Source organism: Falco peregrinus, chromosome 8, assembly GCF_023634155.1.
Source record: "Falco peregrinus isolate bFalPer1 chromosome 8, bFalPer1.pri, whole genome shotgun sequence".
Lineage (NCBI taxonomy): Eukaryota > Metazoa > Chordata > Aves > Falconiformes > Falconidae > Falco > Falco peregrinus.
Window position 1 is genome coordinate 20,638,380 of NC_073728.1, and position 14,688 is coordinate 20,653,067.

At 38.3% G+C, this 14,688-nt stretch overlaps 1 protein-coding gene across 8 annotated transcripts in view; it reads right to left on the reverse strand.

Annotated features, from left to right (window-relative positions):
• The window catches only part of RAPGEF4 (Rap guanine nucleotide exchange factor 4), a 157,214-nt gene that overhangs the window by 36,117 nt on the left and 106,409 nt on the right, over nucleotides 1–14,688 (reverse strand). For all 8 annotated transcript variants that reach the window (XM_055812472.1, XM_055812471.1, XM_055812470.1 and 5 more), the window contains 5 exons: nucleotides 9,608–9,692; nucleotides 6,562–6,622; nucleotides 5,744–5,820; nucleotides 4,479–4,625; nucleotides 3,070–3,185 (listed from right to left, as the gene is read on the reverse strand). In XM_055812472.1, coding sequence (XP_055668447.1) covers nucleotides 3,070–3,185; nucleotides 4,479–4,625; nucleotides 5,744–5,820; nucleotides 6,562–6,622; nucleotides 9,608–9,692 — 486 coding nt within the window. The remainder of the gene's footprint in view (nucleotides 1–3,069; nucleotides 3,186–4,478; nucleotides 4,626–5,743; nucleotides 5,821–6,561; nucleotides 6,623–9,607; nucleotides 9,693–14,688) is intronic.

Below are 14,688 nucleotides of genomic sequence, written 5' to 3' on the forward strand. Positions count from 1 at the left end.
ACCACTCAAAAACTTTGTTGGCTTACCCCTGTAAAATGGGAGCAATAACACTATCCAGGGAGTGTGAGATGACAGATGGCCCCCTCCCTGCACAGGTACTCCAGTATTACACCATCACAGTTATATTGCAATCAGCAGAGCTGCACTGGTGCAAACCTGGGGAAGTGCAATCAGAAATGCTTCTCCACTGAAAATAAGTATCTCAGTAATGATAGCAATTCACGGTCATTAGAGGGTCTTAACAGACTTACTATGAGCATGAAATGAGAACTGGTATGTATCAGTGCCAGAGCAAGAAAACAATTTCCTTCAGCATCACTGACAGGGGTTGGTCCGAGAAGATGGGGGCAGATTATGAAATAGCACACTGTATCTTCAGATTTGTGCAATGCCTTAGATAGCCGAGGTAAGTAAAGTTTTTCAAGTGGATGAACTTAGGATTGTACCATTTCCTGCAGTAAATTAAGGGAGGTGAGAGAAGTAGTGCAATAGTCAGGTTTTTCTGCTTCATGCAAAAACACTGGCAAGATTTTTAGTACCAGCAGAATATCATGATATGCTAAACTTGTCCTGTCATATTTTTTTTTCTTTCCTTGCAGATCAGATTTTTTTATCTTTCTCTACATTCTTTCAATCTTTGCATCCTTTTTTTTTTTTTAGAATCCAACTGATAAAGTATGAAACTTTAAAAAAAAAAAAAAAAAGAAAGAAAAAAACCCGAGAAGTGAAGATACTCTGCTCCTGCTGAGAAATAAGTGGTGGAGCTGAGCTCCTGGGAGCTCCTCCTCACTTTGAGCGCTGACCGTCACAGTTCTTTTACCTGCCAACCCCTTTGGAAGAACTGGATTGATGTCCCAAGAACACAAACACTTGTTAAGCCAGTGCACATTCTCGCAGAGATACTAACCAAGTATCTAAGTGAGTGAAGCAGAGAAATCACAGGTTGCTGTACTCTGAATATGAAAGTGAAAATGAACAGTGAAGTGACTTGCAGGGCTGCTGAATTCATCCTGTATGAGTGTGATCACCCATAAAGAGTTAGATCTTGGGAGCGAGAACTTCAGAGCTAGTCCTTCGAAGCAAAACTGTCACTGAAAGCACAGCTCAGGGAGCTATGTAGGAGCTATGCCTCCTCAGTAGAGAAGGTAGTAGATTCCAAACTGCAGCTGAGAGGATCTGCTCCCAAAGTGAAGTTTTCCTCAAGACTAAGATGAAGAAAATAAGTTTCTTGGTTGACTGGATATCTCGGGGAACAACTCTGATGCGGAACATTTCTCTGGTGCAAATGCTATATATCTCCTTAGGGAGCAAAGCCCAAAGGGCAGCTCATCTGAAGGGACAGCAGATGTAAGCCTCCCGATTAAGGGCAAAGCAGCAAGAGTTTAAGAAGAGGTCCCTGGTGAAGCTTCTTTTTTGGGCATAGTGATTTTCAAAAGTACTGAACACTCAGCTAAAACATTCCAGTAACACATTCTAGAAATCAGAATGCATCAGTAACTTTGATTTGGACTCTCGAGCATAAATGTAACCACTTACTCTATTTACTAACAAAAGAAACAATGTTATCTCCAAACCCAGTGAAATCACTTAGAAATATATTAAACAAAAAGATGCTGCCAACACAGTATTAACAAAGTAATCTGACTGCCGAAAAACAGTGAACTGTGTAGCTTATATCTATTTGTCATTATTATCAGCAAAAGCTGCCTTGCTGGCACATTGATTAGTACCAAAAAGCTGACCAAATGCATGAAATATATATAGAAATGAAATTCTGAGCTTTACCTGAAAAGATTTCTGGAATGTAAGCTCTAAAATACAGCCTAACTTAACCAAAGACCATCAATGTCTCTAGCTATTTTTATCAAATTCTGAACAAGAAAATGTTAAGTAATACAAATAATGCTTGTGCAAACAGTTTGCAAGGAAGGTAGTGTTTGAAGTATGTTTAAATCAAACTTTCACTTTTTAAGTATGAAAAATTTATCAGACCCAAGAAAATGCATTTAAATCTATAACCAAGTTGCTCTGCGTTGCAGCTGCTGATGCAAGTCCACCAGCTGCAGTCAAGTTCCCCCCATTTAGACAATGAAAAATTTGTTGTAAGAGTACATGTTTTCCTGGGGGCATACTTTGTTTTTTCCAATAGATCAAGTGAAAGATGAAATGACAGTTTCTGAAATATGTGAAATGTGTGTATAAAAAAACCCCAAGGAATTGTTTATTCAACCCTTCACAGATTTTTACAAATCTTTACATTCAGTTAGGCAGATAAAACAGGTATATGAAATCCGAGATCAGATAAAAACTATACTCAAAATATCTCACAGTAAATTAGCTTTTCCTTTGAGAAAAAGTATGGTCTATCGTAAAGGATTCAAAACTTCTTGGTGCTTATTTTGCTGCAGTTGTTTCTGAAGAAAATTGCGCATCCATTTGCAAATAACGTTTTTACAAAGCCTTTAGGGGTTTTACCAACATTTGGAATGATAATAGCCTGACTCTACTCTTATCGCAGTAGTATCCAAACAGAATTGTACTTTTGCCCTTTCAGTAAGAAAGTAAAGAAAACATAATGAATATTGTTATTACAGTGCAAACCTATTCTGTAAGATAAGCTGTGCAACGTTCATTGCATGAGATCTTAGTTTTGTACGTAAATTGTACCCAGCAAACTCTTATTAGAATCCAGAGCTCAAAATCCAAGATGAAAATATCTGTACTTAACAATAAAACAAAGTATTTTCCTCACGTATTTTACACAGTAGCTCAGCTTAATAAGGTTTCAGCATTCTCCATGTGCAGTCTATTTAGAAGCTATTACATGAGATAAGTATTTACAGTGAGATCTTTAGAGAATTATTGTGTAAAGACATAGAACTGGTGTGCTGCTGGAAATGGATATATTATCCAGTATGGGGCATGTGATCAGCTGATGATTAAAAAAACCCCACTTTATATGTGCTGCATTCTTCCACAGAAAGGGGGAATATGCTATTGTTTGGATAACAATACCGTACGAAAAGGTTAATCATTGTCTGACATTTGAACTATTGAATGAAAACATACTTGTGCTGAGGCTGTGAGTTTCCTTGATTAGAAACTCTGTTTCCTGCTGGGATCTTCTCCAACACCAAGACATCTTGGTCATGTTCTTTGAGTCTTACTGTATTTGCTTCCACATCCTGCAAGACAAGTTACTTTTAATAAAGTAATTGCACCTGATTTGGCTGATTAGTGACTCTAAAAAAGTGCATGACTTTCGAACACAAAAGACTGGGGTTGGTTCTTTTCCCCTGTATTTATCTATCTTTATTCTGCTTTTCTCCCAGACAGAATCAAGAGGGAAGCACTGGCACTAGAGGAAGAGGCAAAGAATTGTGGGAGGGACTAGAGCAAGAACCATGTAAAAAATCTCTGCCTATGCAAAGGAAAAAGGGTTGCCAGAAAGCAGAGCCCAAATCCCAGACCTTTCACATGTAATGTAATCTCTGTCCCCACTTATACATGAACATGATTATCTATAATCTGACTTCTGTCTTCTCAACAAGAAAAGAAAATGGCACTTATATAGCAAGTCTTGGCTCAGTAAACTGTCAGTAAACTTTTCATTTTCTACTACCCTATCACAATAGAAAAAAGAAAAAAAGAATTGAATATAATGTGCATTCAAATAACACAGATTAAAATCAGGGAGACTTTAATCTTCTTTGAAGTATCAACCAAAGCTAAATCAGCTGGGAGTCGCCATGGCCAACCCAACCTTACTGCCAATGGGATCCTCATTCCTTTTATACAGTAAACATGATCTTACATCATTTTTCTAGCACAGTACTCTGGACTGGTTTTATTGCTGCAATACTGGGCATGTATACATTTGAATACAGAAAGATACTGGTTTTGACTTCCTATACTATGAATGACCACAAAACTGCCTGTATTTATAGAACTACAGCTGGACTTTGGAACATATTTGCCCTAATGTGAGTAACTGTAAAATTAGTCTGGGAGTATCTTTCTAGAGCTCTCTGATAAAGGCATCTGTGTATTTACTTACCTGCAGCCTACTTAATTTGCCACTTGATTCTGCCTTGAATCTACTGAGTTTAAGGTACCTGACACTGACCTATCTGGGAGAATGGCTGATCTTGTTTTATCCAATATTTGGATGAAAGATCACCCAGAAATCCGGGACAGCAGAAGAAAAAAATGAGCACTTGAAAAATTCTAGACCACAGAAATGTGAGAGACAAAGGATTGCGTTTGGTTCCATTTTCATGGCTGAGCTATGAACAGAACAAGAGGAAAGTTGATTAATATATTCTTCACTTGATCTTCTAGACTGTCGCATCTCTGTTCTGTAATTAGGGATGCTTCAAACAGGGTTATCAATAGCAATATATCCATAAAAATAAGACAAACTCTAGAAAAATCTGCAAGTTCTGATATGCTGTTGGGGTGGCCCTTCCCACTCTTACCCTAAGGATCCTGTTGAAGTCTTCCTTGTCTACTCTCAAGAAGTGGCAGTTGTCTTCACGCAGAACAATGGATGCTGCTCTGGGAGCATCATTCACTAGTGCTAACTTGCCAAAATCATCTCCTTCATGTAGAGTACATACCACACCCTGCACAGAGCAAAACATTTACATGCAAAAAACCATCATTACTCTGGATTGTATTGAAAGTCCTTGTACAAACACTGGACTTCACAATCAAATACCAAATCAAATCTATTTGGCAGGAAATCAACTGCCAAAGTAATGACGAGGATACAATACTTGATAGCTGGTTATTACTAAAGAAAAGCAAGAATAGAAAAGAATTGGCTTGTTCTCTGAAATTACATTCAGCTTGAAGGACTCTTCTACCCCTGCTGAAGACAGAAAGTTGTTGAGTTGTTTGTTTTTTATTTATAGAGGCCGTAAAAAATAAAATTAAGTTTGCAGAAATAACATGTAACACTACATCCTCAGCTGGTGTAAATCAGCAGTGCTCTATTTACTCCAATTTATAGTAAGAGAGGATCTAGCCTACCCAGTGTTGTAAAAAATGTAGCTAAACATGGGTTACTTAGGAAATGACTTAGCATCAGGGCCTCTATGCTACATTTTGGTGAAATGCTTGGTGTTCAGAATGGAGGGTTCTGTCACTGAATGAGAAATCAGTATGGAAGTAGGGATTTCTAAATTTTTAAAGATTTCTGAAGACTCAAGGGATTCCTGTGTATCAAAGTCCTATTTTTTGCCTTGAAAAATCTCTCTCATAAACAGGAAATTTAATAGAGATGCTTTTCAGTCTATAGCTTAACTGAAATGAAGAGCTGGCATAAATTTGGGAGCCATTCATCCAACCTCAGAATGACTAGTCACAAAGCAGTACTCCTTTCAGACATGCCTGACATCCATGAGAGAAGTTAGATGTACAAATAGAAGAAAATATGGTGGCAAAGGGACAGGGCGAAACCCCCCATGAGGCAAAAGTCTGGCAACTCACCAAATTCCAGCACATTTGTCCTATAACTTTTCTGAATTATATTCAGAAAGTGTGTAATGTATCCTGAAATTATAAAGCAATCAACTGGAAGCATAATCAGTGAAAACACTGGATCATTTCTTAATAAAAATTGCATTCATTTTGTTTCCTCAGACAAAGTAATTTTGCTCTAAATTAAACTGTATTCCTTCAGTTTACTCTTAACATTTTAATAATAAGAATTATATACAAAGGCTTCTGAAAAAAATACCTTGCCATAAATGACTACGTTTACGGATCCCTTTAGGATAATGTACCAAGAAGTGCCTTCTTCTCCCTGATTAAATACTACAAGAGAGAGAAAAGATGTTACAGTGAGAATATAGTTATTCAAAATATAAATGGGCCAGATTCTGCACTCAATAAAATCTAAGGTAACTGTACTGCAATCATACTAATGTCTACATTTAAAAAGGGCACACTATGATTTTAAAAGCAATTGCCTTCAGATTTTAGAAAAAAACCCCACACTCATATAGTAGTCATTTCATTACATGGATGTGAAAGTTACTTTTGTTTTCCGTGACAATTGTAACAACTATCGATACCTGTCAGGTTATCAACTACTACTCAGCACACAGATTTGGATCCCACCAGTAGCACCGTGCTCTAACCCAGTTCTCTAGTCGCTGTGAATTTGACATTCATTTGGCAAAACTTCTTAGTATAAACACATCTGAGTAAACTAACATTTTATATCCTTTATTTTGTGCAGCATTTTCTTTTTTAATACAGGGGTAACATTAAAATGCAATTTAAATAAAGACCGGTCCAACCCAAAATTCTAGATAAAAGCATGCCCAAACTGTCAGTGATACATACATCCAACCAAGAATATAGAATTAATTTTGGTACTGTTCCTACAATTGGCAACAGACTAAGCCAACACCTATTACATCAGGTTTTAAACACTGAAGGCCACTCAAGTTTGAAGAGCGCATTCCAGTTTTGCTCTTGTAATTTAAACATTAAGAATTTAAATGTTCATACCACAGATGAGAAAGATCTGACAGGACTCCATTTACTTACAGACCGTTCCTGCTTTGGGATGCGACTCAAAAATGAGGACACCTGCCAATTCTCGCTTTACCTTAAAATAAAGAGAGAGAAATTATAGGTTTTGTATATATCTTATTCTTCCTGATGAGAGGAAGTCACATAATATACCCCAGTTACTGCTTTCCTTCCCTCTGCATCGTCCAGCACTCATTCAGAGTCACACAGCCAGACAATGGGCTGCTTCATTTGATGTCCTGTTTCCTACTGATCTGCTTGACAGAACATAAACCTCCACATTTCCTGGTTCCAAATAGCTCAGACAAGGGCATCTTTAAGATCCAGGTCTCCACATCTTTCTTCTTACACACACACATGAAACCATCATTAACAATTAACATTAACATTAACATGATGGAAAATTTCAAACAGCAATAGTTAATCTATCACAGAAGACAGGTAGCAATTGTCAATTACTTCATAGGGCTCTGCAGGACTCCTGCTCTTCCCTGAGAAATTGGTATCCTTCCCCTTACTGACACAAGCCTGGCCACTTCTGCTGTGTTGAGCTGTGAGGCACAGCCATCTGGACCTGCTGAGGCCCCTCTCTGCCTGACAGCTTCCCGGGCAAAGTGGCCAGCTCACTACCTCATCCAGGAACCAGAGAATGTGACACTGGGCTTGGTGTCAGCCCGCTCCTCACTGGGTTTGGATTGCTCTGGTGTGATTAGCTCTTATGACTGACTGGGCAGCTACCTCTAGTGAGCCACTGTTCGCAACTGCTTTTTCTCACTGCAAACACTGTTAGTGTTACTTGCACAAAATAGTAGCAGCACTGGGAACCTCATATTATCCTGATTTTTCCTGTGTGCCCTCTGTTTCTCTTCATACAGCTGCAAGTCTCCAAGGACCTGGAGGCTGATTTCCAAGTAGTGGGATTCCTGTTTTCAGAGAATGTCAGCTGGTGACAGAGGTACTACCGTGTAACTTAACCATCAAAAGCTGGCTCCAACATATATTTAGAGCAATGTTTTCACACTATTCTCCCAACTGTTTAAATTGAAAAAAAAATTTAAGCCATGAAGAAAAAACTTGGGGTGGAACTCTCAAATTCTGGACACAATCCAGATGAGAGTCTGGTGGAGGTATCTCCTAAGATCGGTGGACAAACTTAGGCTCTGATGTCCTAAGGGCACCCACCAAACCTTTACTCAGGCACCAAGCATAAACATACCAGACCAGCCACCTCTCCCAGAACTCCTTCCTGACAGCCAGTACAAAGCAATCTTTGTTGCAGTCTGGAGAAGAGGGATAAACAGAGGTGTTTGGACAGATTTTTTTAATACACCAGCAGTGAATGCACCCAAAGGTCTGTGATTTCTATAACTATTAGCTCACCGAGCTCTTTTATAGCCTCTGCCTGAAGGCAATGATGCTTTCATGAGTATTGGAAACACAGCCCCATTAAGAGCGTTCCTGTCCTTGTACGTCCTGAGATGTCTTCACAGTTGTTTCAGTCATTTGCCTCTTCAGTGTATGAATCCTCTTGATGAAGCCAAGAATTTCGTTTTTAACACTGTATTATGTAATTGTTTTTCATTCATATATTAACTTCACAGGCTTCTCTAGCAGGGTTCACCACCATGTGACTTGAGTTTTATCCATTTTACTTCCCGCTGCTTGTGGCATATCTAGAAAACTTAATACTTTAGGAATTACAGCTTGCTTAAAATGAATATACATTCCATTTGCTTCCAAGTTGATTGACCATTAATCTTATGGTTCATAGAAGCAATGCTGTTTGTTGCTCCTCTGAAGGCTTCCTCTAGACTAGTCATGGTTTCTGTCTTCTGCTTTAGTTCATGCTGCATGTAATATGCTGGCATTTCCAAATTCCTACTAAACATAGAATTAATTGCACTTCTTCAAAATGCCAAGTACTTCTTGCAGTTTGTATCATTTGCCATTTTTGTTCTATATGCTATCTGCTGTGGATTCTGACCAAGTCTGAATTTCTTCTGAGCTGGAAACATTCCATGTTTCAGGTTTTTTGTTCTGGGTTATGTCTGTAGTATTGAGTGTTTCCCACACCCTCTCAGTATCTCTCTACCTTGGGTAGTTTCTTTTGTTTGATTTGAAAAGTGTGATTTCTGGATGTTACAGAAGTCTTTCTTTAAATACTTTCTGCATCCTGGAGATGCTTAAGGATTTTGTCTAGCTGTTCCCTCTTAGCTCAGTTACTAAATCTGGATACATAGTCTTTTCAAAAAACATTGCTCAGGTGTTGTATGTTTGCACGGCGCACTATCTTTCTGTAATACTTCTGTAGCTTCATTATTAGCTGCATCTGTCCAAGTTAGCTGAGAATTACTGAAAATATCAAGAGCTTCCAAAGGAGCTATTGCCAAACATAAATCTACTTTCTGACTGGCTTCCTTTTTCTGAAAGCACCCGCATCTTGCTGCTACCAAGGGCTATTTAGCTTGCTTCAGTTACCTACACAGTGTGTCAGTGATGGTGAGACTTTAAACATTTACCTTCTCTCCTCCAAGGCATTTTCTCCATTTCATCTATTCTTGGTTCTCTACATTGCTCTTGCCCACTCAGAGAGAAGGTGTCTGATGAGGCTTCCTTCACTCAACGACCAAACTAACCAGCCAGCATTACACTGTACACCTTTCTGCACTGTGTAATTCCCCCTCCTAACTGGTCCAAGCCAAGACTTCTTACAGTTCAGAAATCAGACATCTATTCTGCAAAATTCAGGAGCACCACATTCCCAGGTGTCAGGTCAGATTGCATGCATCTTAATTTAAACTCAGATATGGACCCAGATGGGAGCATCTGTGCCAAGTGGGCGAGGTAGCAGCTGTGCAGAAACATGAAAAGAATTATATCTGAAATCCAAAAGACAACCTAAATCTGCATAGTGCTTGGGCAGTCCTCACAGGTGGAAATAACTTCTTTGCATGGCAAGTATAAATGGAAAGGGTTATAGGCACTCCAATTCTAGTAAAGCATCAGAAGCCAAAATTCAACGTCCCTTTTGGCAATGAGTTATATTTTTAAGAATACTTACTGTGGTAGAAAGATGAGATAAGGCCTTAATGTGAAGAAGTTCCTCATATATAAATTCTAAGTCATCTACAGTTCTCTGTCCAGGCCTATACAGAGAAGATAAAAGGACAGCAAAATGCAATAAATGCCCAAAATCAGAGAAGTACAAAACAACACAAAATGCTGTTGTACTGTCTAATGAAGGGTACATTGTCAATAAACAGGGACTAAACAATGGTTCTGGCCGGAGGACTGAAACACACAAAGGATGGAAGCACTACGAAACCACCTGAATGACACCGAGCAGCAGCCATGGCAACCACTTTAGAGAGATCCTGATTAGGCAGCTTTCCAGATGAAATCAAGTGTTCTATATGTAAAATGGTCAGATAAATCAGAAATGGTACATAAAGATCTGTTCCTTTCAAAAGGACTCCTGAGTGTGGGACCTGCACTCTTCTTTGCATGTGCCGCTAATTAGTTGTAGCAAACAGACCGTAGTAGTGGTTTATAAAGGAGTGCGTGCATTTCTGCTGAACAAATTGGGAGAGTAGTGGTTTATAAAGGAGTGCGTGCATTTCTGCTGAACAAATTGGGAGAGGCAGCAGTGCATCTTGGAGGACAGTAAATGACTGCTGCAGAGTTAATGCTGAGTGCTGTTGTTTAGCCACAAAGGTAAATCAGAACCACTCAGTAGTTTCAACTTCTCTCACTGAAAAATACAAGAAGCTGCCATTAATAAAAAACATACATTGATGAAGGAATAATCCTATAGCACAACAAGGAATGAGGAATTTATACATTTCACTGTGACTGCAATAATTGCATTTTTGTAGTCTATGCACTGCAAAAATTTCTGATTGCTAAAAAAGGACATAAATACTCTGAGGACTACCATGTGCCAGAGATGCTTTGGAGGATCTAATAAACGGTACCTATGAGAAGGATTTGTAGGAGCTTGAGTAACTCCTGATCTTTTGCCCACAGACAAGATCCTCTTCGGTTGAAGTGTCTAATACAATCCTACTTTCTAAAAGGACAAATTCTCCTGTGATATAATTTCAGGCAGTGCATTGGAGTTACATACACACACACAGAGGAAAAAAAATCCTTTAAAGCATTATCCCAAGTTACTTTTATAGGACTAAGTCCTTTCAAACAATGTGGTTTACATTTGTGAAAAGAAGAATATAAATAATTAAAACCATGGGCCAAGAACAGAAGAAAAGAGCAATCTAGTCATAAGCAGGGAGAAAGGATACATTTAAGATATGAGGAAATGGGGTACAGGAAGTCCAGTCCAGGGGCAGGAGTTTCAAAGGAGAAGGTTTCCATGCCAACATTAAGAGCAGGCTAGCGCACAGTTCCAAATCCTGCTGTCTGCAACATGTGGTGTCAAAAGAATTAACAGCACAGCTGAATCTTTGGACAGTCCTAAAAAAATGTCGCAATGAACCTTTCTGACAGAAGTTTTCCTCCTAAAATGTCAACGTTACAGGACATTCTAGTATCTAGAGAATCAGGGAAGTCATATAAAGAAATATAGTGCTCTGTAGGTTTTCTGCCTAATCACCTAATCATGTGTGAGGTAGAGAAAGCACCCAGCAATCATGCCACTCTGCAGTTATATTGCATCTTCTTACAGAAGAAGCTTGACGGAGATTTTCAGAAGTACTGAAGAAGTCATAGAAAACATAAGGACAACCAACATCTCTGCTAAGCAAGCTGTACTTTTCATCCGTTCTTCACTTACCAATGACATGCATTTATTATTCCCCAAATTAAAATCCAATTTAGAAAAAAAATAAAAATTCGATGAAACTATTCTTTTCTCATACAGTTAAGGGAGAAACAGAAAGTGGTTTGGTACTGATGTGCCCTCTAGTGACTCAAAAAACTCCTTACTATTTCTAAATTTGGCTTGAAATTATAAGGCTGCCATTCCTAGTGATTTATGTGGGGCAGTAGCAGCTTAATTAAGTGCAGAATAAAGCTAAGCCAGCACTGGCTACCTTTCACTGGAGATTTAAGAAACACAAGGTAAGGATTTTAACAAATAATACTTCCCATAGCAAGTAAAAAAATTAACTCTATTACATGCTTGCAAAGCCAGCATGTTTTGGAAAACGGAAAACAGTGTAAAAAATTAACAAATTTCTACATGAAATTAAAATAAAAAGGATCATGTCTTAATACGTCAAATTCTATCAAGACAAAAGGGTACACTCTTCTTTTGGTATGTTCACTTGCCTCCTGTGTTAGCACATTGGGAGGAGAGATGATCTATAGTGGACGTACCCAGTCTTTACTACTGTGCCTGCAGATGTCACATGGAGAGATATTAGGCATCACTGCTTCCGTAAAACCTGTGTGGTGACCCACTGATGTTGATTTCTAGGATCCTGCTGTGTAAAGACCTAGTTTCTGCAGGGGACACACTCTAACAGCAATAGCTGGTTATAGACAGGATAATAAATGGAATAGGTAGAGAATGAGGCTACACATTAATGAACAGCAGAACTCAGGTGATATTAAGTGATCAATAAAAACTGTTCAGTGTTTGGAGAATTTATCAAGGTCAGAGACATTGAGCTTCTCTGTGACTAGGATGTTGACAATAACATAGTACTTTGCCATTGACAAACCATGTACATACAAGCAATATTATTGATTATTTTTATTACACAGCTAAACAGAAAATTCTCAAATAATAAGAACAAGCCAAAAGATCAGAGACCCCATGACATTGTGATTATATGTCAAATAAGCATATATTTCCGGAATACAAATTTTGTTTTCAAGTACCACAAAGAATATATAGGAGACATTAATAATTTTACCCACTACCTGCCTCTGAGTGTGAAAGTGATAAAGTGAATGCATGGTCACTTACTCTAGCATGGAAGCTAATTACAGAATCTTTGTACTTGAATCACTGCTCCTTGATTAACTCTATAAATACCATTTACCACATATAGTACCCATCAATGTAAGTGAACTGATATGTGGAAAAATAATTTGTATTTCCTGTCCCAGGAATAACACTTGGTTTATTAAATGTTGTTGGCAGGAAACTCCATCAAGGACTATGGAACTTAATACAGTCTTTATGGAGAAATCCAGTGTGGTTCTTACCACTAACAGCTGGGTAGAATATTTAAATAAAAAAATTTAAGAACAAGAGAATAAATATATCTTGCTTAATTTTTACAAGACCTTCAAAAAGCTATAGATTCTTAGCAATAACTGTTATTTGATTATGTATGTATTTTGTGCTGTTCGCCATGTTTAGATTTGTTTTCACTTCCTCTCCCTAGCATCCTGTCCAGCTTACTTCTGCAAATGACACTAAAATTTGATTACTGGTCACATGTAATATCAGTCTTTGTACTGTGAAAAAAATTTGCTGAGTGAAGTCACCAAGAATATATAACACAGATTTATTATCTCAGTCATACTGCTAACTTACTGTAGCCTAGAGTATTAAAAAAAAGAATATAATCCATAATATCGTCTGAGTTAAATACTGTTGTCTGATGAATATCATTCTCCCTTTAAAGACTCCTGTTATTATGTTTAGCTATGTATTATAGCAACCTATTTAATTAGGGTTTACCATCAAGTTACCTATATCTGAACACCATTAAAATCAAATAAAAATATCTATTAAAATGTTTTCATGATGTATTTTCATACTGAAGGACAGAAATACTTGTAAGGAAGAGCTGTGTTAATTCTATAATAATTTTTCTAGGGACTTGTTCAAGGTCTGCACTGCGCTCCAGGCATTAAAAGGAGCAGAGAGCTGTTTGCTACTTCACAAAAAGCTATTTTCACATTCAGTGTATGTGTTTCCAAAGAAAAAAAAACACCCAATAGCAACAAGAGCCTGCCAAAAAATTTCCCTGAGCTCTATTCTGTTTTTTAAACTATAGAACATTCTTTCACAGTTTGACAGTTAAAATGCTGCAGTTAATGTAATAAACAGAGAATTTTTTAAGTCTGCTGTCAAAACAAGTGACACTTTTTGCTAGAGATTTTCAGATTTTGAACAATAGAAAGTACCTTTCAAAGCAACAGCTTCATTATACAATCAAATTCTCAAAGTAATCTTCTCATCAAAGAATATTGTCTTATTTCTTTCAGGGTAATTATCTGAGTTCTGCAACCTCTCTGGAAATGGTGACTATTATAAAATGCAGCTGTGTTGGTTTGAAAATTGTGGGTCCTGTTCAGGTCAGCTAGAGCCACCATCTCTGAAGCCCTGACAGTTCCTTGAACTTCTGGCAGCTGTAACCGTGTCTACTCAAAACTAGCAGGACTCTGAGGATTCATGGAGATTTTAACAGCTTTGGCACAGCTCAGCCCAGGGTGGATTTTCAACTAAAAAAATCATAACGTATGTAAACTGAATACTAGAACGGTAGATAATACGGTGCCTGGCAGTACAGGCTTGCTTCCATGAGCAAAGGGCAGCAAAAATAAGCACTTTCAGGGACACGGATAGGGAAAGATGTCAGATAGCTGTCAGTCTTGAGAAAACCTCTTTCCCCTCACTATATTGCATGAAAAAGCTCCTATGAATATTCTTTCAGATGATGCTATGCAAGTGACAACACAGAGGGGAAAGCAGTACTTTCCACAGCATCATTCCAGTCTTTCAGCTGTCTGCAAGGAGTGTGGATGATAATCAACATCGATCCTGCCAGGGTAAACTTACACGGTCTGCTCTGAAAGTTATGATGGAAAACAAACGTAGTAGGCAGCCAAAACCCAGGATAACCTAAGGGGGCAATTCTCCAAGAGCCAGCCTGCTCAGTCAGTCTGAGGTAAAGGTGTCTGCTCATGGGTGCAGGAAACCCTTCTGCTCCCCAGTCGAGAATGCACAGGACGTCTATGTGAGGGGAAAACACCTCACTCGCTTCCCTGACACCATAAGGGTTTATGGAATCACCATGCTCCCAGTCTGATTTGTCTATGTATTTTCTGTGACAGGGAGTGAGTGATCCTTTGGTTGTGTTTGACTAGGCATCTATTAAACAGAGGAAAGAGAATTTATACTTTTAAAACTATTGCTGCATGGCAGTGATACCTATTTTTAAA